The sequence below is a fragment of the Prionailurus bengalensis genome, chromosome E2 (genome assembly GCF_016509475.1).
Source record: "Prionailurus bengalensis isolate Pbe53 chromosome E2, Fcat_Pben_1.1_paternal_pri, whole genome shotgun sequence".
Lineage (NCBI taxonomy): Eukaryota > Metazoa > Chordata > Mammalia > Carnivora > Felidae > Prionailurus > Prionailurus bengalensis.
Window position 1 is genome coordinate 57,931,870 of NC_057352.1, and position 24,724 is coordinate 57,956,593.

At 57.2% G+C, this 24,724-nt stretch overlaps 1 protein-coding gene across 2 annotated transcripts; it reads right to left on the reverse strand.

The window, feature by feature from the left end:
- Positions 1 to 5,847: 5,847 nt before the first annotated feature.
- On the reverse strand, positions 5,848 to 24,454 carry MEAK7 (MTOR associated protein, eak-7 homolog). Of its 2 annotated transcripts, XM_043599789.1 has the most exons (8): positions 24,363 to 24,454; positions 18,401 to 18,578; positions 15,781 to 16,011; positions 15,350 to 15,494; positions 13,034 to 13,462; positions 8,479 to 8,597; positions 6,876 to 7,055; positions 5,848 to 6,126 (listed from the first exon to the last, which is right to left on the reverse strand). In XM_043599789.1, exons 2-8 carry the CDS (start codon positions 18,551 to 18,553, stop codon positions 6,013 to 6,015), a joined length of 1,371 nt encoding a protein of 456 aa, XP_043455724.1. In that variant the 5' UTR covers positions 18,554 to 18,578; positions 24,363 to 24,454; the 3' UTR covers positions 5,848 to 6,012. The 2 variants fall into 2 exon arrangements, with proteins under 2 accessions (XP_043455724.1, XP_043455725.1); XM_043599790.1 differs by lacking the exon at positions 6,876 to 7,055.
- Positions 24,455 to 24,724: the final 270 nt, after the last annotated feature.

Below are 24,724 nucleotides of genomic sequence, written 5' to 3' on the forward strand. Positions count from 1 at the left end.
GATATCGTGCGGATGCCAGCGTCCTGCTTGGGTGGCTGTGCTCGGATGAGGGAAGATGTTTTCATTAGGCGAAGCTGGGAGAGGAGTGCCCAGGAACTCTCAGCACCAGTTTTGCAGCCTCTAGGTCGATTCCAGTTACGTCAAAATAAAGTTTATAAGAAAAAAAAGACTCCGAAAAATCAAGCTAAAATATACCAGGCAAACTCCAAGCAACACACACAGCCGCGTGACATCATTAACGGCAGGCAAGATTAAGATCGAGGCCAAAAGCATGAGGGAAGGCAGGGCAGGGAATTCAACGAGATACATTCACCACTGAAAATCCAACGGGCCTGGGCACACGGCAACTCAACATCCACACTCACAGGGCGCCGTACGGCAAATGTAGGAAGACACACAGGGAATTCATTCAGGGACTCTACCTGGTCACAGGGAAGGGCACAAGTAAAACCACAATCCCAAGTAGACAGGACATAGGCGGCTCCCCTAATTACTATTTATTAAAACTGGAAGTGAACAGCCCCATTTGTAGGAAAATTCTCCAGCCCACAAAAATTTTTAAACTCTTGGCTCCAAGTGGAAAGCTCTGAGTACGGGGGCGCCTGCGGGGGCTCTGTCGGTTGAGCCTCCGACTTCGGCTCAGGTCACGATCTCACAGTTCGTGAGTTCGAGCCCCGCGTCAGGCCCTGTGCGGACAGCTCGGAGCCTGGAGCCTGCTTTGGATGCTGCGCCTCCCTCTGTCTGCCCCTCCCCTGTGTGTGTCTCTCTCTAAGAGAAAGATTTAAAAAAGAAAATCTAGGGGCGCCTGGGTGGTGCAGTCGGTTAAGCGTCCGACTTCAGCCAGGTCATGATCTCGCGGTCCGTGAGTTCGAGCCCCGCGTCAGGCTCTGGGCTGATGGCTCAGAGCCTGGAGCCTGTTTCCGATTCTGTGTCTCCCTCTCTGCCCCTCCCCCGTTCATGCTCTGTCTCTCTCTGTCCCAAAAATAAATAAACGTTGAGAAAAAAATTTAAAAATAAAAAAGAAAATCTAGAAGCCAACCATGAACCCAGAACACATCTATCAGAGTCTATACAGTACTACCAAAGAAGGCAGAGTTCAAAGAGAAAAGTGATGCTTCTATATATGCATTTACTTCCATTCTTCATGTAGGAACTTAACAATCGACTCAAACTGGAAAAAGAAACGAACAGCAGGAGATACTGTAAAAGCAAAATTAATTTGGGGCGCCTGGGTGGCTCGGTCGGTTAAGCATCCGACTTCGGCTCAGGTCATGATCTCGCGGTCCGTGAGTTCGAGGCCCGCGTCAGGCTCTGTGCTGACAGCTCAGAGCCTAGAGCCTGTTTCAGATTCTGTGTCTCCCTCTCTCTCTGCCCCTCCTCATGCTCTGTCTCTCTCTGTCTCAAAAATAAATAAACGTTAAAAAAAAAATTAATTTAAAAGAAAAACAGAATTGCTACAACATAATGTAGGGAAAATGGAAGCAAAAAGCCACAGCTCAAAAGATTTCACGTAGTCTGGTCAAACGTACGTAAGTGAACTTGAAAACTTGCATAAGATGAAAAACTTACCAGGATATAAAAAATCGTCAGAATGGATTTTATTCTTAACCGACTGAGCCCCCCAGACACCCCAGACTAACCTATTTGAACACACACGTACTGAACCCAGTCCAAATGAATTCACACATTCGAAGCTTGGCAGTTTAAATACAAACCAGCTTGGGGCGCCTGGGTGGCTCAGTCGGTTAAGCGTCCGACTTCGGCTCAGGTCATGATCTCACGGTCTGGGAATTCGAGCCCCGTGTCAGGCTCTGTGCCGACAACTCATAGCCTGGAGCCTGCTTTGGATTCTGTGTCTCCCTCTCTCTCTGCCCCTCCCCTGCTCATGCTCTGTCTCTCTCTGTCTCAAAAATAAATAAAAACATTTTAAAAAATTAAAGAAAAAATAAATACAAACACGGCTCAGCAGCTAGAGCCCTACTGATTTGGGTTCCTTATTTAAGAGGGAAAACCTTTTTATAACATTCACCATCTAGACGGAAACTCTTAACGTAATTACAGATGGATCCTTCCTTTACATGGAAATGTATCTGAAAAGCACCCTGCTTCACAGTAAAAGGCCAGGTGCATTTCCATCAAAGGGAAATTATCCTCATTTCCAGGTACACAATCGTTCACGATTGCATTCAACGCGCTGTATGTACCTACCTCTCAAACTTGCACAGACTCCTGTATCCGTCAGATCTCAATAAGGCTGGAGGGAAAAAGAAGAAATCACAGGGGCCAAAACACTAAGCCTGGGGACTCCTTACAAAGGCCCACGCTCAGGCCCCTCCCCAGCCCTGCCATCTGCACCTCAGGAGGCTTTCTAGAGAATTCTGAGGCCCAAGGTTCAAAACCCCCAGACCACAGAATTCAGCAAGGTAGCTGGGGTACAAAACTAAGTAGAAAAATCAAGGGCTTTCCTATGTTTAAACAATCCTCAGGAGGAAAAAAAAAAATCCATATACAGTGCCGATACTAACGACAAAATCTACATCACAAACTTCGATGTTCCCATCCTCGGGGACAGGAGGAAGCCACATGCACCAGATGTCCGCCCTGCCTGTGCCAATCTACGTTCGATGCGGTCTCCAAAATGCAACCATCAAACTTTTTGGAAGGGTTACCAGCGGTCGGAGAAAATCAACAGGCAGGCACAGGGAGGAACATTCCAAAAGAAACCGGAAGTCATCGGGGAACAGCTCTGGCATTTTTTATCATAAAACACCACGACTTAAAGCATGAGGTAGAGACTCAAGTTCAAAGAGACACTCAGGTGATGAGACAGACAGAACTTCTAAGTCAGTGGGAGAGAAATGTACCACTTAACATAAAAGGTACTGGAATTTATTTTGGGACAAGATAGAGGTACATTTGAAAATACATTTTGAATGGGGGCGCCTGGGTGGCTCAGTCGGTTAAGCATCCGGCTCTGGTTCAGGTCACGATCTCGTGGACTGTGGGTTCAAGCCCCGCGTCATGCTCTGTGCTGACGGCTCAGAGCCTGGAGCCCGCTTCGGAGTCTGTGTCTCCCTCTCTCTCTGCCCCTCCCCTGCTCACGCTCTCCCTCTGTCTCAAAAATAAATAACACATTAAAAAAAAAAACAAAACCTTAAATCCGTTTTGAATGGATCAAAAATTTAGAAGGAAAAATGCAAAGCAGAGGGGCAGCAGCAGAAAACAGCATTTTTTTTTTTAAATCACAGAGTGGGCAAAAAACTTTCCAAGCATACCACAAATCTCAGAAGCCTTAAGGGGAAACGCTGGCTAAATGGGACAAAATGCGAAATTCACGTATAGAAAAATCAAGTCCGACAAACTGGAGAAAAATACTTAGCATGCAAGTCACCAGCTACTTTGCTTCGTTCCAAAAAGCACTCTTGCACATCAGTCAGAAGAAAACCGACACCCTAGGACACCAGGAGGGCAGGACACAGACGGCTTTTGAAAAAATGAAGCTGAGACGTGATGAGGTCCATGAAAACGAAGTTTGAACACAGTGTCCGCACGAACGCAGCAAACAGGTGCTCCCGTACGGCAGGGCTATAAAACCTCAAAAGAGGTTGGCTCATGGGTCAGCCTCTAAATTAAGAGGCATCTTTTGGATCCAACCATTCAACTTCTAAGAGTTTCTTCTTCCCGACAAAAAATCACAGATGGGGAGACTCAGTGATCTCCACCAAAAAAAATTAGAGCGGGGGACACGCCGTCGCGGAAAACACATGTGTGTTTCAAGCTTCCTTACCGTGTACACATCTGGCCGTTTTTTGAAGTAAAGGAAACGCGGTGGGGAAAAAACGAACAGTAGCCATGATCGCACCACAAACGACATGCTTTTGCCTCCTCCTTCGAGCACCTTCTGGGGCCCTGATTGGTCTTCACTCAAGGGGAAACCACGGGTCCCCAATTCTTATTCCTGTTGCACAAAAGAACCAACTCTTCATTCGTTAAGACCACATGCTTCCCAGGCCCGGTGGCGCGTGTGCAGAGAGCAGGTCTGTGTGCGGAGAGCCTCGCACCCAAAGAGGTCACCGGAAGGCTGAACGCCCCCCCCCCCCCGCCCGACCCCAGGCTGCCGAGCGCCCGGAGGCGCCCGCCCTTCCTCGTGTGAGGGTGCCGTCTTGGGAGACAGACCCTGGGCTGTAATCTGAACTCTGATGAGAATGAGCAGAAGGAAGGAAAGCGGGCCGACAAAGTCTGACCCTCTCTGACAGCCATAAACAGAGGCGGCAGTGAAGGTATTTAAGGTACAGATACCAGCAGACCTGTTATTAGTGAGGTATGGAGTTGCATTGACAAAAAAAATGTTTCTATATTTATTCTTTTTTGAGAGAGACAGAGCATGAGTGGGGGAGGGGCACAGAGAGGGAGACACAGAATCGGAAGCAGGCTCCAGGCTCCGAGCTGTCGGCACAGAGCCCGACGCAGGGCTCGACCCCCCGAACCTTGACATGGTGACCTGGGCTAAAGTCGGATGCCCAACCGACTGAGCCACCCAGGCGCCCCTAGTTTCCTTTCCGTGAAAACAAATTCCTCAACAAACTGAAGGTGCAGAACCTACCAAACTCTTTGGATTTTCGGTAATAAATAGAACTTACTACAGAGAGACCTGAGGATCCTAATGTCCTGTGCCTGGGATCCCAGCAGCTGAGAACAGCACACAACGTACCAGAGAAGCTTATTAAAAGCCGGCTTTTTTAAGCAGAATCAACAGTGACTAAGTCTGTGTCAGGCCGCTGTCCCTCTGCGTGCTGGCCAGGCACGCGCGTGCCTTCTAGTTTGCAAGGCCCTCCGCCCAGCCGGGGGGGAACTGCCGAGTGCAAAGTTGGAGGAGCCTCTTGGCAGCAAAAGCAGAAGTTGAAAAATGCCCACAGCTCAGCTGACAATGGCTTAGAATCCGGCGATGTCGATCATAAGGGGTCACGTTCTTCGTCAGGTCTGCAGAAGGTGAAAAGTCTACGGCGAGAGAGGCGAGGAGGAGATACGTGTTCTGGAGACGAGCCCACAGCTCTTCGGGAAAGGACTTCTCGGTGCGGCTGGTTTCCTCTAGCCCGTCTCAGACACCCACCTAGATCGCAGTTAGCGGCCGGGGTCACTCGAGTTGGTTCAAAGTGAGTCCCTGCTATCGAATGGCCCGTCACCCCCCTCTGGGAGCCGCTGTGGGCCAGGGGGCGACACCGAGGAGGCGGTGCCAGGGTCAGGAACCCGGGTCAGTACTTCCCAGTGACTCACCACCAGTTTATGCGACGGGACGTGGTGGGGCTTCTGCCCTCCCCACGTTTAAATCGGTGACAGAACCACACCTTGGCAGTGATCCGTAGATCATGGCACAGGCTCCTTTAAAACCAGCTGAGAAGGGCGGATGTGGAGCCCGGTTGCAAACCACTGAGGACACGTCGCACGGGGACACCTGCTCTCTCCCGAGTCTTTGGCTCTCCCCGCCGCCCCCCCCCCCCCGCCCCCCCCACCCCGGCCCCAGTGCACTGTTTGTGCTGCTTTATCAACACAGAAATTTCATGTCAGGGGAAGCTGCTCCCCAAAAGCGCGGAGACCCACACCCCAATGCCTCTGCCCTTCACCAGCTGAAATGCAACATCAAGGCACGGTTTCGGCTGCAGGGTCCTGAGCAGAGGCCAAGCACCCCCGGCACATGGAACCCGTCCTGCGCGGCAGGAAGGCACTTGCCTATCAAATGCCAGGCAGAGGCCTCGGCGTCTGTGTCCCCGGATTGCCTCGGCAAGAAACAACACAAGGACCAGGTTGCTGGCCCTCGGAACTTCTGGGAGAGGCACTGACCGATCCGTATACGGCAGCAAAAGAATTTTACTGCGTTCCGGGTGGTCCCGGACGTGACCAGCATGGCTCTGTGTTGAACTTGAGCACGTGCGACAGAGGGAGGGGTCTGCAGGCTGTGCCCTGCACAGGGCAGCCGGGATCCAGCTCTGGGGAGGCCCGAGCCCGGGGGGCTCCTCACTCATCCTCCGGGACGTCCTGGAGCCCTTGGCTGTGGCGAGGGCGCCCGATGATCTCCAGCAGCGCCTGGGCCTCAGGGTCCACAGTCAGGATGCTCCTGTTCTTCTGGGCCTTGGGAAGAAGGGAAGGGAGGTGAGCATCTCCCCGACAGCCGGGGACAAACAGGAACGTCCTGCTGACTTCAAGCTCATGACAGCAGGATCAGTATCCCACTGTTGGCCACAAGGAGAACACAGTGGGGGCTGTGGTGCCCTCAGTGAGGTGCCCCCCAGCCTGGGAACCATCGTTGGGGGTCATGAGGGGCAGAGGGCCCATCGCAGGACCCCGGAACGAGAAGGAACCCCAGAGCCCCCTCGTCTTGCAGACGGGCTGTGCACCCGCCCGGGTTCCCACCTGGGGCAGGGCCCTGTTCCAGAACCGGTTTCCTCCACCAAACCGCACGGAGCCCGACAGGACTCCCAGCTCTGCCCTTCACCCGCGGGCATCTCTCAGTCCAGCAGCAGCCGCTGGGAATGAGTTCCGGATAAACCGCCTCCAGATGCAGGAGCACAGGGGCAGCGCGCAGAGAGCGGACGGACAGCACACGGAGAGACGACAGGGGACATGCAGAGAGCAGAGACGCGGAGAGACAGGCGACACGCGGAGAGAGGAGAGATGGCCCACGGAGAGACGACATGCGACACGTGGAAAGGGAAGAGACAGCACACGGAGGGCAGAGACGCGGGGAGAGGAGAGACGACCCGTGGAGAGACGACACGCGACACGCGGAGAGGGGAAAGACAGCACGGGAGGGCAGAGACGCCGTGAGCGGAGAGACGGCCCGCAGAGACACGACACGCGGAGCGACGGCCCGCGCTCACCTGCTGCGAGCCCGGCGCCTCGCCCACTGCCCACACCTCCATCTTCTCAAACCGGAAGTCCTCCTGGGCGGACAGCTGAGGGCTGTGGTACGTGGTGCACTTGGGCTTGGCCTTGCTGTGTCCTTTCCCGAAATCGACATCAACCCACAGCCCAAAGTAATTGTGCTGTCCGCCCATGCCCTGCAGGGGGTGGGGGCCGAGCATCAGCGCCTCCTCCGTCCGACGCCCCGCCCGCCCCTGCCTTAAGCCGCAGACGGAGACCAGGCGGCTCAGAGGCGGATGCGGTTTTCCTCCGCCTTTTCTTAACTGCGCAACACACACACACAGCGCAGCAATTTCAGCATCCCGGCACCCGTCCCAAGCCGCTAAGACGGTCATCGCGGCGCCTCCTCCCGGGGCCGGGGGGACCAGTGACAGCAGAGCACGCCCAAAACCGGAGGTCACGGCCCCGAGACCCCAACCGCGAAAGGAGGAGGCGAGAGGTCAGCACGGATCCCGAGGTTGGAAAACCCGCGTCCGGATCCCCGGACAGGTGCCTGGCTCGCTCAGACCGGGACACTGCACGTCGCCTACGGGGTGCGGGCGACCGCAGGGACCAGACATAGGAAGCAGACCCGGGGCGATTCATGCCCCTTCTCTCCGCGCCCCCTGCCCCTGCCACGTGGTCACGCTCAGCAGGTGGCCGGGGGACCGAGCCTCCCGGATGAGCTTCCCCGACGTCCCCGCCACCTCCGCCCTCTGGCGCCCCTGGTGGCGGGCGACTGAAGTTGAGCGAGACACCACAGCAGGAGCTGCCGACTCTCAGGGCTGCCTCTCTCTCGGGCTGATTACTGAGGACCCACTGGGTGCTGCTCCGGAGACCACCCAACTGCCCTTTCCAGGGTCCTCAGGCGGCCCCGCGGAGGCCCTGCAGCAGCCTGGGAAGGAACACGGGGCGTCTCCGTTGGGACAAGGTGGACCGGCGAGCACAGAGCTGGAGTTTCCCGAAAGCTGCTTCGTGTTAAGAAGCAGAGAAAAGAGACAGGCTGGGGAGCTGGCAGGGGACCCGTTTGTCACGTGAACCAAACTGGCTCACAGGTACAGGTGGGGGCCCGTTGGTGGGCACCCGACCCAGCTCCCACTCCCCCCACCCACCCTTGGCCTTCACCCCCACCGTCTTCCTCCCATGGCTGAGTCTCGGGCCGCGGCACAGAGCAGATAGGAAGTGTGTTCACCCTGACGGGAGCCCCGGTTTTGTGAGTCACCCACTGACAACGCCCGACGGGTCCGGGGCGGGACCCAGGTCGGGGCGTGCCCCTCCCCCAGCTCATCGCCAGCCACAAAGGCCACAGGCCGGCCAGCTGACCCCGGGAAAACTGGCCGCGTCCACCGTTTGCACACCAGCCACTGACACACACCCTGACCGTGCAGGAGAGACTTCCGTCCCAGCTGTCACGCCAGCACGGAGACCCGCGCAGAATGAACACGGCTCACGCACGCGACCCAGCGCATACGGCTCCCCTGGCTCGCGGGGAGAGCGTTGGCCTGGGCACGTAGGGACTGGCCCCGCTGCGGGAAGGACAGCACCAAGGTGGCACATCCCCTGCTCTCCTCAAGTCCTTACCAGGCCGTTTGGGATGGTCTGCTGCCCGTGATTCAGGTACATGTAGTGGTCGTTGTAGCCCGTGGAGGTATACACAGCCATGCGGGGGGAGGTAGAGAACAGGAAGCACCTGTCGTCCCCTGAAAGTGAGCAGGGTGTGGACAAGCAGGGTCACCAATGTGAGCTGGGCACCAGGACAAGCAGGGACCACAAACAAGCCACAGCTCACAAGGCAAACTCTGCACACGGGTCTTCCTGTGCCCCCGGAGCTCACTGCACACCGGGACTGTGGCCACCAGGGGTCAGTGGGCAGGTCCCAGACCCCGCAGAGGCCGGGCCTTCTCGCTGTCCCCCCACCAGCGCCCCCCACCCCAGGCACCCAGAGGTGAGCTCAGGGCAGGGGTGGGGGTGGTGGTGGTGAGTGTACCAGCAGCTTGCTGGGGACACCTTCCAGCTCTCACCAAGGAAGACAGAAGGGGAATCGGCCACTGCTTGCCCACCGAGTGCACTCAAGTCAAAAGAGCAGTCTCCCCTTCACGCAGGAGCCTCGCCAGCACAGTCCCCTCCAGTGGGCACGTGACACTGAGTGGATGTGTCCCCAGTCTGAAGGAATGCATCTTCCGGGGGGAGAAAGCCTGCAGGTGCACAGTGGCCCCCGGGGCACTTGCGGCCGGAAAAGGAACACATGGGCAGCCGCGACCCTCTGCCTCCCCTCCGGCCATGAGTGTGGACGTGTGTGTGCCCCTCGGGGAAGGCGGCGGTCACCACTCTGGAAATGACCAGCATCCTAAGGCTCAGGGACTCCCTCCTGCCCGCTGCGATTTCCTCTCCACCAGCACCGTCAGCACCACGGACAGGGATGGAGGCCACACAGGGGGCCCCCAGGGACCTCCCTGGGTGGGGACCAAACAGGGGATACTCCCCACAGTTGTAAGAACGCGGCCCTGAGGCCTGGCTCCCTGGGGACATCGTTAAGACACCTGATATCAAATCACCTGTACAAGAAACTCAACAACCAGCTGCCAGTACTTTGGGGGGTCCGGCCACTCGCTAGGTGGGAAAGAACAGTCCGGCAGCATGAATGCTGACGATGGATATGAAAGGGGGTTCGAGTCCCAGAGGGCTCTGCGGGGCGGGGTGTGGGGGGGGACACCTCAGCTGGCAGAGTCTGGGCAGGAAACCCTTGGGCCTCCAATCCAGAGAGATCCACGAGGAGAGGGGGGTGGACCCAAGGTCACGAGGGACATCCTGAACCAGAGGTGGCTGAGAGAAAGCACCTCCTGGGGGAGGGACCCCGTGGTGGGACAAGACATGGGCAGGCAGGGAACCGAGGGGACCCTGGCCACACTGCGGGGTTTGTGAGCGCCGGGGTCAGAGGGCAAGACAGATGAGCCTGGGGCCACACGACAGAGGGCTTTACTCCAGGCGAAAGACTCCGGCTTGAGTCCACGGGCTTATGTAGCCCCAGAAGGCTGGGGTGTTTTCGGGCCGATGAACTGCCTGGTCCCACCCTACTGCCCCGGGTGCCCGTGCAAGCATCACTTTGTCCTGCAACCCCAAGGCTGGCTTTCCACCAACACTGCCTTGGTCCCAGACGCTAAGCGAGGCGACAGGCCCGCCAAGTGCACGTGGTCGGCAGCAGGGGGCCTCCTTCAAGGGCATCCGGGTGTGCTCTCGCGGGGAGGGCCGTGTCGGGAGGGCCACGTGGGGGCTCCCTCCCTAGGGGCGAGGGTCCAAGGAGTCATTATTGGCCGCAAAGCCATCAAGCTACCAGAGAAGGCTCATCTAGGTCACGTCAGCGATACCCGCTACCCAAGGGACAGCCGTGGGTTCAGCACCTGCCACCACCCGCGGCGCTCACAGGCGGCCTTTCTGCGCAGCACCAGTTCATGCAGTGCCGGGGAGCTCAGGCCGGGGAAGGCGAGCCCCCCACCCAGCACTGGGGAGACCGTCTGCTCGGCCCAAAGCCGCCAGTCTGTCCACCGCACCACAGAAACGTAAGCAAAACAGAAGCGACTCGGCAGCTGCTACACGTCAGGCCCGCAACGTCAAGCAGTTAGGGCAGCTCCTGCGCTGAACCTGACCTGCGTCTGGGACGCGAGGCTGCCCTCTGCCGGACCTCTGCCCTCACGTCTCGGAACAGCACGGACTGGGGTTGGAAAGTTGGGAGCTGGCATTTTTCCACCGTTCTTACCGAAGACTCAGCCCGCTCGCTAATAAAACTTTAAAACCAGCGGAAACAGCCTGGAGATAATGCCAAAGGGGCTGGGAGGGGTGGAAGTCCACGCGACTCGCAGGCGTGTTCTTCCAAATGCTGAGGCCGAGCCCCCAACCGAGCGGACAGCACCTGTCACTCCCCCAAGGCCTTGAGCAGGGCCGGGTGGGGGGAGGATGCCCCATTCCTTCCCCCAGACACGGTGACAAGGAGGGTGGGGACAAGAGGTGAGCTAACGCAGCAGGGCTGAGACTGCGGCCCCCAGAAGGGTCGCTCAGCCGCCATCTGGGGGCTTGGAGGGTCCCCTGCTCCCAGAGCTGGCGAGAGCGGCTCCCTGGGCCGGCCCTTTTGTGCAAACGGTGTGGTTGAGGCCGAGCACCTGCTTTCGTCCCGGGACTCCGGGATTTGGGCACGTGCCAGGCAGAGGGCGCTCACGTGACCGGCCCCCGATAAAACCCGGGGTGCTAAGTCCCTACCGAGCAGCCCTGGAGGGCGGCACCTCACATGTGCTCTCACGCCTCATTGCTGGGGAATCGAGCGTGTCCCGTGTGACCCCGGGGAGAGGGCTCTGGAAGCTGGCCCCTGTCCCTTTGCCGACCTTGCCCCGTGTCCTCTTGCCATAATAAATCACGGCCACGAGGAGGACCGTAGCCTGAGACCTGCAGGTGCTCCACGGGAGTCACTGACACGTGGGCACTCTTGGGGGTCCTGGACACAGTGGAGAAGGGCTGGTGGCAGCAACGGGATTCAAGATCTAGGACATTCTGAAACCCAGAGAAACGCAAATCCTAGAACAAACAGGATCTCGGGGATTCAGCTCCTCCCACCCACCCGGTAATGGCAGCTGTGCCACCTGGACACGACGTCCCGGCCCGCAGAAGCTCGCGGAGTGGAGGAAGGTGTGCAGAGGTGTGCAGTGTGACAGAGGATGCGCAGGGAGCACATGGCCCTCCCACGTTTGGGAAGGCTTCCTGGAGGAGGTGACCTCGCGCCGAGTCCCGACGAGGAGGCCATGCCAACGGGTCGGGGGGAGAGGAAGAGAAGCGTGTGCCGAATCAGAGGATGGGAGGGTGCCGCTTGCAGGGGGTCCGGGGAGACTGCACACAAAGCACCGGGGGACAGGCGCGGGTCAGGAGGCTGGAGAGAAGAGGCGACCTCCTGCGGGCAGCGTTCAGGGTCTCAGAGGAAGGGCAGCAGGTCAGACGCGCTGGGACACGATGGATGGACCGGAAGGTGAGAGGAAAACCAGGGGGCTGGTCAGGAGGCCCCCCCAGAGTGGCATGGAGAGAAGGCTGGGGACGAACAGATGACCTAGTTCAGACACGCAGTCCCTGTCCCCAAGGGACTGCCTTTCCACCCCGTCTGTCTTTTTTTTTTTTTTTAATTTTTTTTCTCAACTTTTTAAATTTATTTTTGGGACAGAGAGAGACAGAGCATGAACGGGGGAGGGGCAGAGAGAGAGGGAGACACAGAATCGGAAACAGGCTCCAGGCTCCGAGCCATCAGCCCAGAGCCCGACGCGGGGCTCGAACTCCGGGACCGCGAGATCGTGACCTGGCTGAAGTGGGGCGCTTAACCGACTGCGCCACCCAGGCGCCCCTCCACCCCGTCTGTCTTGTCTAAGGACCTGTTCAGGGCCGGTATTAACCATTTGGCTCCTGGGCGTGAGGACAGGGCCGCGTCGGGTCTCCCAGAACCTCCAGGAAAGGCCCGTTTCACAGCCAAGAAGACCCTCCGGGGCCACACGCCGGGGCTCACGCAGGGACATCACTTCTGAGTGTGTGAGCAGCCTGCTGCCCAGGAGATGAATGGTCCTTTAAAAATGTTTCTCAGAGCACTTTTCTTTACAGAAGCGGAAAAATTTCCTTAAAAGACCGCCATCCAGCGCACGGAAAGTCACATCAAGAGCGTTCGAATTACAACGAAGTCACAAGACTGAAAAACCCGGGCAGAAGGGAAAGACAGAAGCAGCCACGCAGACGCACGGGCAGGGGACGGGCTGTCCAGGAAGGGGGGCGGCCCGTGGAGGAGACACCCAGCGGACAGGAGCAGCCCAAGCCCCCAGCCTCCCCGTGGCCCGGACCCGGCGCGGTTAATGCCGGGCCTGAATCCGGGGTCGGGATCCCTGTCCTCTCTGCCTTCCTCTGCTGCCAGAATCACAGAAGAAACCCAGGAAGCACCAGACCACATGAGGCAGCGTCTCCTTTCTCCTGACCACATCCAGAACAGCACTTGGAGGACACAGAAGAAAGCCCCGCTCACGCCCTGCTCGGCTCGGGGGTCCCCAGGCAGCAACCGCGAGGCCGGAAGTCTCAACAAACCCCGTGCTACTGCCTGCGGTTTTGGGGGGCCAAATCTCACCTTGAAACTGAGGCTTGACCTCCCAGGAGCAGGACGCAAACCCACCGAACACGTGGCCATCACGGTCCTCGAGCAGCAGCACGCAGGGGCCCTGGTGGGTGATGCGCCCACAGAGCTGGGCGAAGCTGTGCCCGTGGAGCTCAGATGAGAAGAGCAGGTGCCAGTGGTGCCGCTGCTCCCTGGGCAGGTGGGCGTTGACGTAGATGACCGCCGGCACGTCCAGGATGCTCTCAAACACCCTCTCCTGGTCCACGTGACGCTCAGGGACCAGGGGGGCCAGATCGAGGGACAAGCGTGGGAGGAGAAAGCCTCTGTGGATGACCACGCTCAGGAACGTGGCCACGTGGGGGGCCCTGAACACCCAGTCCTCGATCACGGCTCGGTCACAGTCACGGTCCAGCTGCTGAGGCCCCGGAAGCTCCTCGCTGCCTAGGGGAGGGGGAGACACAACCAGTGGGGCCATCGCATCAGCTGACATCCACGACCCCCATCAGAGCACCTGCCGTGACGCTCATTTGGACAGAGCTGTGCGGTTAGTGCAAAATGCGGCCCTGATTCCAAAGATTTGGTATCCAAAAAGAAATGTAAGATACCCCGATCACCTTTTATGGTGACCGCTGATGTTAGAGTATACTCTGGACACGTGAAAAGTTAACTCCCCTGTTTCTTTTTCCTCTTTCAACGTGGCTACTGGAAGATTTACAGTTTCACGTGTGGCTCGCATCAGTGCCTGCATTCCATTTTTATTGGACGGCAGTGATCTTGACCATCTGACAGCCGCACCTTTTCTCCTCTGCAAGCTGCGCTTCAGAGGCCCAGGAGACAGCCAGGCCTCACCCGTGGGCCCAGCCCCAAAGCCCTCCAGTGGGTGTTCCGGAGACAGCCACACCAAAAGCCACTCTCTGAGAGCCTCTATTCAACACAGCCAGTTGGCAAAGCTTTCCAAGCGTGATGTTCTCCAGGCAAGTCAGGGTAGTGGCTGGGTAACTTACTGGACACCCCCCACCCCAGTTTATCTGGGAAGAACGGGTTTCATGAACTCTGAATTATGCTTCACATCTATCTACAGTCCTGTTTTATATCTCTTATCCACGAAGAATGGAGGCGATATGGTGGTGGTAACAGAAGACAGACCACTGATATTTTATACGTATTGTTCTTCTTCTGTCCAAGTTCCAAATTTCACCGCTTGGTTTTTGAAATATGACCTGTGTCCAAAATGCATTTTAAAATCCAGCTTTATAATAAAAGAATGCTTTTATAAAACAAATCTACTTTGCCAAGGGATTCATTTGCATGAATTGGGATTCATTTGAAGTAGACCAAACCAAAAAAGGTATTTTTAAATCCCAAGTGAATTCAAACACGTATGGTTTCTCATCCAACGGGAATAGAATATACATGATTCTCAAGTGCACATGGCACATTCTCTGGAATAGTCCGCATATAAACGAGTGTGTAAAGCATGCCTCAGTAAATTTAAAAGGGCTGAAATCATACCAAGTACGTTCTTCAACCACAATGGAACGAAATTACAAATCACTAACAGGAGGCGATTTGGGAAATCCACAAACATGTAGAAGTCAAATAACACACATCTAAGCAAGCAACAGACCAAACAAAGGAGGAATCAAAGAGAAGTTAGAAAATACCAAGAGGAATGAACACACACACAACATGTACCAAAACTTATGGGATTCAGCTAAAGCAGTGCTTAGAGGGAAATGTATAGCCGTAAATGCCTATATTGAAAAAGAAGAGAGATCTCGAATCAATAACCTAAACTTCAGCCTTAGGGAGCTAAAGAAACTAGACCAAACTAAATCTGAAGCCCCGAGAAAGAAAGACTAGGATAGAGACAAAGGAAGGAAGAAACACACAGAGAAAACCAACTGCATCAAAAGTGGGCTCTCTGAAAACATCCACCAAAAACCGAGAGACCTTCAGCTAGACTGATCGAGAAAAATCAACAGCCTCAAATGACTGAGATCAGAAACGAAAGTGGGGACATCACTGCTGACCTTGCAGAATAAGAGGAAACAGTAGAAACAATTATGTTAATTTCTGCCTGTTTGTGAATTTCCCAAATGCCTCTGGCTCATCCCATTGTGGTTGCAGAACATACTTTGTAGGATTTCAATCCTTTCAAGTCTATCGAGGCACGTCTTACGGCCAGCCCAGAAGATAATCCAGAACAGAGCTGGAGGACTCACGTTTACGGATTTCAAAGCTTCACGACAAGGCTACAGTAACTGAGACCGTGGGGTACCAGTCTAGGCGCCAAGGCCTCAGTGGGCGAGCGCACGGGCCACTTGCCTCGGAGTTCCATCTCGGAGAAGAGCTGGGTGGCCAGCACCTGCACCCCGGGCAGGGGGCCCGGGCCCCTCTTCTGGGTCCAGCCTCTCAGCTCCTGTCTGTAGTTTAGCACGTGCACTACAGAGCCAACCAGATCCTCCGTGAACTGCAAGACCACAGTTTTACCATGAGTAACATTTCCACCCTGACCCATGACCTACCTCCTATCAGCACAGGGAAGGGCGTTTATCTTTTCAATGCCGACCATCATGGGCCACAGGGTGGGACGAGATCACACAAAGGGCATTCACGCTCCGGCTCACCAAGGCCTCTGTCCAGGGTCCTGACCTCACCAGGGTCCCCCCAGGGGGACGTCTCCCTGTGTCCCACCCTCATCCTAAGCCCCCAGGTGAGGACACGAAACCTCCTAAAGGGTCTTGCGGCCTCGCTACCTTCTGGACTTCTCTCGCTTTCACGGGACCTTCTGTGGCAGAAATCATTTTCATGATCACAAGACTCTTCTCCTCGGAGCTTCCCTTTAGCAAGTGGGACATGAACATTGTGAACTGCTCCCGGGAGACGCTCTCGCTGGGCCCCTTCGCCTTCCCCGGCAGGTCGAGGCTCCGCATGCCATCGTACAGTCTTGTGACCATCTCTGGGGGAAGGGCTTCCCCTAGGTGACTCTGTTGGGGACAAACCGGAGAAAAGGCTACATGGGGCCAAGCTAAGTGTGGCGGGATCGCAGGAAAAGGACCAGGGACCAAGAGCACCCACTGCTGCTCCCGGATGCTTCCACCAGCACTCAACCTTGCTAACTCCACGTGGGCCCACCCAAGGGCATCACCCCCCCCCCCCAAATGCCCATGCCTGACGCATCCTGGCTCGTGGCTCCTCTTGGCCATGAGGCTCTTCCACAGTCTGTGCCCAGCCCGCCCTGCCAACTTTCCAGTCCCCACCAGATTGGCCACGTCATTCCTGCCTCTGGCCATTGGCTGCTCCTCCCTCTGCTTCCACTTTCTTCATTCTAGACCAGTGGCAGCCACGTACGTGTCTGAATTTACTAACGCGTGGAACACATGTCTGGGCACAGCCGACCGGCTCTCCTCCAGCTCTTACTTCTTACCCAAGGTGTTCAATGTGTCTTTTTAATTACATTTTATTTACGTCGAATTCTTAATTAACATCTTGTCAATAACGCCCTGTAAATACCGCTCCCCGTTTTCACTCCAACATCAATCAAATCTGCTTTGCTCCAGGGATTCCAAATAAATGGAGGGCGAGCGAGCAAGTCACACACACACTGAATCGCGAACGTTCTTTGCAGCGGGGTCTGAAAACTGGATTCTCCTGGAACTGAGGACTGTGTCCGCACCATGTGTGACAAGACGGATACCCTGGGGGTCTTGTAAGGCAGGTTCCTACGCTCCCCCTCAAGAGTACTCCTAGTCCTGTCAACGTTTTCCAGGTTCTCCTGAAAAAGCAACCCACCCTTCTTCCCCAGAAGACACTTCATTCAGTGGCCCGGTTTTCTGATCAACCTTTCACCCCACTTACCGTGATACATACACATTTGTGCACATCATTTCTACCCTGCGCTCATGCCTTTAATTGGCCTGGTTGCGGGACGCCTGGGGGGCTCAGTCGGTTGAGCGTCCGACTTCAGCTCAGGTCATGATCCCACGGTTTGCGGGTTCGAGCCCCGCCGTCGGGCTCCGTGCTGACAGCTCGGAGCCTGGAGCCGGCTTCGGATTCTGTGTCTCCCTCTCCCTCTGCCCCTCCCCTGCTCGCACTCTGTCTCTCTCTCAAAAATAAATAAACGTTAAGAAAAAAATGTAATTGCCCTGGCTGGTTCTGTCTGCTTCAGCTAAGTGGGTGGCCCAGGAAACTGGGGTGCTTTGGTTTAGTGGAGATCCATACACACACGTGCACGCGCACACACACACACAGCACATAGCTGTGACCGAGATAACCTCCCTGGCCGATTTCCTCGTCTGCAAAGTGAGCATGTTGGGGATCCCCAAAGGCCCCCCAGCTCCCACTCTGCACATACTAAAGGAGGCGGCTGCTGGAACGCCTTCCCACACTGTAACCTCCACATCACCCAGGAGGATGTGGTCTTGCCTCTGTCTGGCCAAACACACTGCTAAAAAAGCCCCATAGGGGACGCCTGGGTGGCTCAGCTGGTCACGTGTCCGACTTTTGGTTTTGGCTCATGATCTCACCGTTTCGTGGGTTCGAGCCACGTGTCGGGCTCTGTGCTGACAGTGTGGAGCCGGCCTGGGATCCTTTCTCTCTCCCTCTCTCTGCCCTTCTGCTCATGCTGTCTCTCTACATAAATAAATAAACTTTAAAAAAAAAAAAAGCTCCATGGAACGGGGTGCAAAGATGGGGAAATGGGCAGTTTGAACCTGCTGTCAGGTAAACGCGGAACTTAAACGTCATTCTTTTGTTAGGAGGGCATTAAATTCCTAGAACATCAAACACTTACAAATTCATCTGAAGGCAAAGTACACTTGAAACTGTGGTTGCTGGGGGCGCCTGGGGGGCTCAGTCAGTTAAGCGTTGGACTTCGGCTCAGGTCATGATCTCACACTTCGGGAGTTCAAGCCCCATATCGGTTAAGCATGAGCCCTGCTCTCTCTCTCTCTCTCTCTCTCTCTCTCTCCCTCTCTGTCCCTCACTCACTTGTGCCCTCTCTCTCTCAGAAAATTAAAAAAAAAAAAAAAAAAAAAAGAACCCGTGGTTTCTGGACCCACGAATCTGGCTCAGACAGTCCGCCACCCGGTCTTGGAGGGAAATCGGATGACAAAGGTTTAAGAGACGGGGAGCAGGGCTGGCCCCTTTGGTCTCAAGCTGGAAGTGTCCCCCAACGCACCGCGGCACAGAGGCAGAACGGTCGCGATAGAGATCACGCAGCCCGCGGAGCAGAGAACGCATCCTCTCTGCCCTTTACAGAAGACGCACTTCGCAGAGTGCCATACGTCCATCCGACAACCACGGAGAGCCGACCTGGGCCCGAAGGCCACAGCACCTGCTCCGGAGTTCACGCTGACGGCCACGTCCCGCTCTCACCTTTACTGTCCTCAGAGAGAAGGACCTGGGGGAGGTATCTGGGAGCTGCTTCTCCGATGACAGAGCGTCAAACAACCCATCGATCTCGGCCTGCTCCGCGGGGAGAAACTGTGAACAAAACCTCGGTCCCGACTGGCTTCTGCTGTTGCCCATGTCTCCTTGTATCCGGCAGAATTCTCTGCGGAAGACACCACGGCACAGATCACGTCAGAGAGGTCAAAGCACAGTCGTCACAGAAAATCAACGTTGACAACCACATGGTCAGTCAGTCAATGCCGAGTTAGCTGCAAAAAGGGGCTGGAACCCCTCAGAGCTGAGCAAGGTTCCAAGGTGGTTCAGCAACAGAGTCGATGAAAATAAAGTGGGAAAGCCCGACCCCGGCCCCCTGGAGCATACTCATGACAGCCAAGCAGTCTGGACCGCGTTATTTGAAAACACGGTTCTAAAGAAAAAAAAAAAAGAAAACATGGTTCTAAAACTCATTGTCACTGAAAAGGTAGAAAAATCAGTATGTTAATCGAAATACTCATATTTTTTAAAACCTGACTTGAAAAAAGTCTGGAAGGCTGGATGATCACACGTATTTGAATCAAAGCAGCGCCTTAAAAATACCACCTATAAAGTGAATGTGGGACTGGACGGGCGTTTCCCTGTGATCCTGGATCTGCCCCCAGCTGGGGGGTCAGAAAAGCAGGGTCAGGGCCACCTGGGTGGCTCAGTCGGTTAAACGTCCGACTTCGGCTCAGGTCATGATCTCACAATTCATGGGTTCGAGCCCCACATTGGGCTCTGTGCTGACAGCGCGGAGCCCGGAGCCTGCTTCGGATCCTGTCTCCGGCTCTCCCTCCCCTGCACGCGCACACTCTCTTTCTATAAACAAATAAACATTAAAAAAAAAAAGAAAGAAAAGCAGAGAGAAGAAAAGCCTCTCAGGAGGTGAAGTGCTGTGGCTCATTCATTCCGTCCTTCGCCTTCATCTGGAAACCCGCGTTGGTGACATTGCTTGAGACACAGGCACCGTCTCCGGCAGCCCAGGAGAGAGGAGCCTCGGGCCAGGTGGAGCCCGTGAGGGGGGAGGGGGAGGGGGGAGAGGGGAAAGGGGAGGGGGGAGGGGGAAGAGGGGAAAGGGGAGGGGGGAGGGGGAAGAGGGGAAGGGGAAGGGTGAGGGGGAAGAGGGGAAAGGGGAAGGGGGAGGGGGAAGAGGGGAAAGGGGAGGGGAGAGGGGGAAGGGGGAAGAGAGGAAAGGGGAGGGGGGAGGGGGAAGAGGGGAGAGGGGAGGGGAGAGGGGGAAGGGGGAAGAGGGGAAAGGAGAGGGGGAAGGGGGAAGAGGGGAAGGGGAGGGGGGAGGGGAAGAGGGGAAAGGGGGAGGGGGAGGGGGAAGAGGGGAAAGGGGGAGGGGGAGGGGGAAGAGGGGAAAGGGGAGGGGGGAGGGGGAAGAGGGGAAGGGGAGGGGGGAGGGGAAGAGGGAAGAGGGGAAAGGGGAGGGGGAGGGGGAAAAGAGGAAAGGGGAGAGGGAGGGGGGAGAGGGGAGGGGGAGGGCAGGCCACCAAGACCTGGCTGACCTCAAGGGGAAACGGGGTACAGTAGGGATTCTTCTTCTTTCTTTCCTCTGGAGGAGAGATTCACACAACGTGAAACTAACCATTTTCAAGTGACCCAATTTGGTAGCATTCAGCGCATCCGCAGTGTCATGGGACCACCACCTCTACCCGGTTCCAACACATTTCCATCACCCCAAAAGGAAACCTCGTCCCCCTTGGCGCTCACTCCCCGCCCCCTCCCCCAGCCCGCGGACGCCCCCTATGGCCGTCTCCACGGGCGTCCCTGTTCTGGACACTCATGTACATGGAATGGCACAATCTGTGGTCTCTGGGGTCCGGTCTCTTTCCCTCAGCACAGTGTTTTCGAGGCTCATCCGCACCGTGGCACAGGCCACTACATCATCCCTTGTCACGGTTGAATTACTCTGCTGGGATTCGGTAGACCGCGTTTGGTGTATCCGCGCATCTGTCCTTGGACGTCGGGGCTGCGTCTGCCTTTTGGGGGTCGCGAATGCCGCCGCTACGAACATAGTACACAGATACTTGTTCGAGTCCCCGCTTTCAGATTTCGGGGGGACACACCTAGGAACCGAGTTGCTGGGTCATACGGTAACCCGATGTTCCATTTCTGAGGACCCGCCGAACTGTTTGCCATCTTCCACCCCAGCAGCAAAGCAGGAGGGTTACAATTCCTCCCTATCCTCTCCAACGCTACTGGTATTTTGGTATCTTTTTTCCTAACAGCCACCGTGGCAGGGGGACCCATGTGCCCCAAAGAGGACTCCAGTAAGGACTCAGACAGGGACCGCAGCGCGCTTACAAAGGCAGCTGGAAAGGAGGGCCAGCAGAGCCCAGTCTGGGGCTGTCACTCACAGGCCAGCCGATCTAAATGCTTCCACTCCTCAAGCTTCTCAGCAGCCTGAGAGCCACCCCCCACCCCCAGCCTTTGGGTTCCAAGGCTACTCGGTACTCCTGACCTTCCTAGAACTGGCATCGCCTTAACTGAAATGGAGCACAGGCCCCTCCCTCTCCGGCTCTGCTCACACTGCCCCCCCCTCACCCCCTCCAGGCTCATGCCTGACTTGCCTGCTCAAACCTGGAAGTCACAGAGACTCTGCCCGACAACCACCTGCCCAGCACCCGAGCAACCCGGAGCAGGCGGGCAGGATGCCTGTCCGATGCCCATCACATCCCTGGCCGGCCTCTCGGGTGGACCGGCCCATCCTCTCACTGCCTTGTGGGCTCCGGTGCGTCTATTCCGGGAAGCCAGCCTGACCCGAGTACCCCCACCCCGGCGGGACTCACTCCCCACCCTACAGCACTCACGGGCCTCTTGGATCGGTGCCACATGCTCTACCCCCACGACCGGTCCCCTGCTCAAGGACAAGCTCCGGGATTCCATCTCTATACCCTACAGTCCGCCAGGGACTCTGCACGCGCAATTCCGTTTGCCGAACCGTCCCGCCTGGAGAAGAAAACAAACCTAGAAGCCACCGGGGAGAGCCACCAGCAAGGATGGGATCCCCAACGGACACCACCCCCGGGCCTCTCTTTACCAGTGATGCTATCTGATTGCCCCACGTTCCAATTCCCCAAATCCTGAGAAAGCCTCCTCCCTGCTCACAGCCAAGGAATCGCCCTATCAGGGGGAGGCCAGCCTCTTTAAGACAGACATCTGGAGCTAAAAGCTCACCAACATTTAACGCCACTCCTCGGAAGTTTCCAAATGTTCCAAGTGAGGGAACAGTGTACCTAGAGGCTGTGCCACGAAGGGGCCACAGGCCCCACCTCCCAGGCCCTTCTTCTTTGTCTAATCCTGCAGTAAGTGACTCATCGTCCCCTGGGCCAGACCCCATCAGAGTGCGGGCAGACACAGAGAAGCCTCAGGCAGGCGCTAGGCTGCAGGAACTTCCCATCACACAGGGACAGACAGATAAGTGCTGCAGGGGTCAGATGGGATCGAAAGGAGAACACAAGGCAGGAGGAAATGTCCAGAAGGACACTTCCCCGGCTGGGTCTCCAGGCTCCCACAGGGGGCTCCCCTGGGAAGTGGGGACAGTGGGCACAAAGGTGCAGGGGTGCGGACTAAGATCACTGAGGGGAACCAGCAGGGCTCCGGAGTCGGGGGGCCCTCCTCGTCTGCCTCCACTCACCTCTGCCCCCCACCTTCTCCTCTGTCCCACGGGAACACGTCCCTCCACTGTTGTCTGAAAACACAGCAGGACAGAGTGGCCCGGCCAGATCTCCCGGGGGCCCAACCGGCTGTGAGGGAGGAACAGGGCTGGGCGAGCCGGCAACATTGAGGACAGGAGAGGTGTAGACCATCAGCAGGGGGCCGGGCACAGGCCAGCGCCAGGAGACAATGGGAAAGGCCCAGAAGCAGGGCCAACGGGCAACACAGGTTTTCTTCAAGTGGGAGGGAGAAGGGTGTGCAGAGCTGCTCTGGCAGGACTCCAGGCCTGGAGTCACACGGTGGGGAGGACATCAGCCTCAGAACATCCCCCGGCCCCCCATCCCACTGTGCTTGGCGCCGGCCGAGTGCAGGTGAACAGACACATCTGAAACAGTTCCAAGGACGGGCCCCCCTCCTCTGAAAGAAGGCACAACAATGGCACCAAGTGTCCCCCAGTTCATCCGGCCTCGCCTAGGTCACTACGATCTTGCCAAGTCTTTCTCACCAACTCTGGGGAAGAAGTCAAGGCCTTCAATGCGTCCTTCTCCCCAGATACAACCTCCTGAACTGTCTTCCCTGGCAGTGGTTTTCTCGTGGGACCCTCACGGTACGTAGGACAGCCTCTTTGCCTGGCAACCCGACGCTGGCCTGAGTCTTCTTTAGGCTCACAGAGACCAAGTTCTCTTTCAGCAGGAAGTACCTGGATGTTACTTTAAGACCACCTGCACCAGCGGTTCCCATCTGGGGGCCGTTGTGTCCCCTAGGGCACATCTGGCAGTGAGGTCCGGCTGCTGATGCTGACTGACGTCAAGGGGGTAGAAAGCAGAGGTGCTAAATCTCCTGCACTGCACAAGACAGCCCCCCACGACAAATTACCTGCCCCCAAATGCTACAGGGCTGAAGGTGGGAAATTGGCCTTGAGGTTTCGGTTTCGGGGCAGTGGGGCGGAGCCCAAGGGCACAGATAATCCTGAATGCTTGCTTCTCAGCTCAAGGGCCTGAGCTCTGAAGCCACGGTGCAAGCCACGACGGACAGACCCAAGTTCAAGTTCAGACACTGGCTGGTTTTATAACTATGGGCAAGTTACTAAGCCTCTTCCCACCTTATTAAAATGAGGGAAGTGCTACCAGCCCCATCATGAGGAAGAAACGAATCAATGAGGCAACACGGGGCTTTCTGGGTGCCAGAAATGGAGACAGATGGGCCCAAGCAAGGCAAGTTTGAGTCCCTCCCCAGGAACAAGGGAAGCAGCCCGGCCTGGAAGCAAGGAACCCCCTCAGCGTTGGGGGACAGCCAGGAGCCGTCTTCCCGCAGAACGGAGCCGCAGATAGCACGGTCAGTCCTCACAGCCTCCCCCGCTGGCCCCTGTCCTGGGTGCTCTCCCCTCTGGCTGCCAACATCCAGCCCCTGCCTCCAAGGGGCCACTGTCCTGAGGGCAGTCACCTGGCCCTCAGTACCCCCTTTGTGGGAAGGCCCCCAAACACCTCATGAGGACATACAGACTTCAAGCCCTGCTTACATCCCAGAACCAGCGGCCCTCTGCGAAGGGTCAGCTCAGGCCTGGGCCCGCCGTCAGGCTGCGCGCAGTCCCTGCTGGCCAGAAGGTGACCTGTCCTGCTTCTGCCCAAGGCTGGCTTCCCTTCCTCCAGGGAGCCCCACTGGCTTATCTGCAGGGCTGTTAGCCCTGGGGTGCTGTTTTTCTCCCCTTGAACTTAGCCACCAGCTCCACTACTCCCCCCCCCCCCCACACACACACAGAGCTAGTAAGTTGTGGTCAGAATACAAGACCCCCACTCCCACCCCCAGTCCAACATAACCCACCCCCCCCCCCCACCACCGCCCGTCTCCTCCCACAGATGCTCCTCAGTTCTCCCCGCGTCTATGCCGCCTCTACCACAGCCCTTCCCGAGAGCGGGCCTCAACCCAGGGGATCCCGGGGTAAGTAAGCACCTGCTGGGACCCTCTGATCTTAACCACACGAAAGGCAGAAGACGCGGGGTGATTCTGTGCTCCGACTGACCACGCGGGGAGGCCCTCCCTCCCTCGCAGCTGTCCCCCCCAAACCTCCCACCTCTCCCGCCCTGGGGCCCAGAGGAGTGGGCGGCCAGAGAGGGGCAGGGCCCAAGCCCACTCCGGGCACCGTTCTCTCCCGGGCCCCGGGCCTTCGCCCCAGACCCCTCCCCTGGCTCAGCTGCTCGCTCCGGGCCGCCGGGCCAGCGCCCCCGGCCCAGCTCCCAGCGGAACCTGCCTTTCAGGTCTCCGGCGTGGATTTTCCTCCGGAGCAGCCCGCCCCCGTTGCCAGGCGACAGCGCTGACGGGCAGCTATTTGCCCCAATAGCAGACATGGACGCTGAGGGGGCCGAGCCCTGGAAAGAAGTCAGCCAATAGGCATGCACCTCATGGCGCTTCGGCGGGCGGGGCTAGGGGCGGGGCCAGCAGGCCGGAAGGAGCACCCGGGAGGGGTAGGATTCCCGCGGGAGCGGCAGGATTCCCGCGGGAGCGGCTGCAGAGGAGCAGGGAGGGCGGGGAGGAGAGAGAAGGGGCAGGGTTGGGGCCGGAGGCGGCGAGGAGCACGGGGGGGGGGGGGGGGGGGGGGGGGGGTGCGTGGGA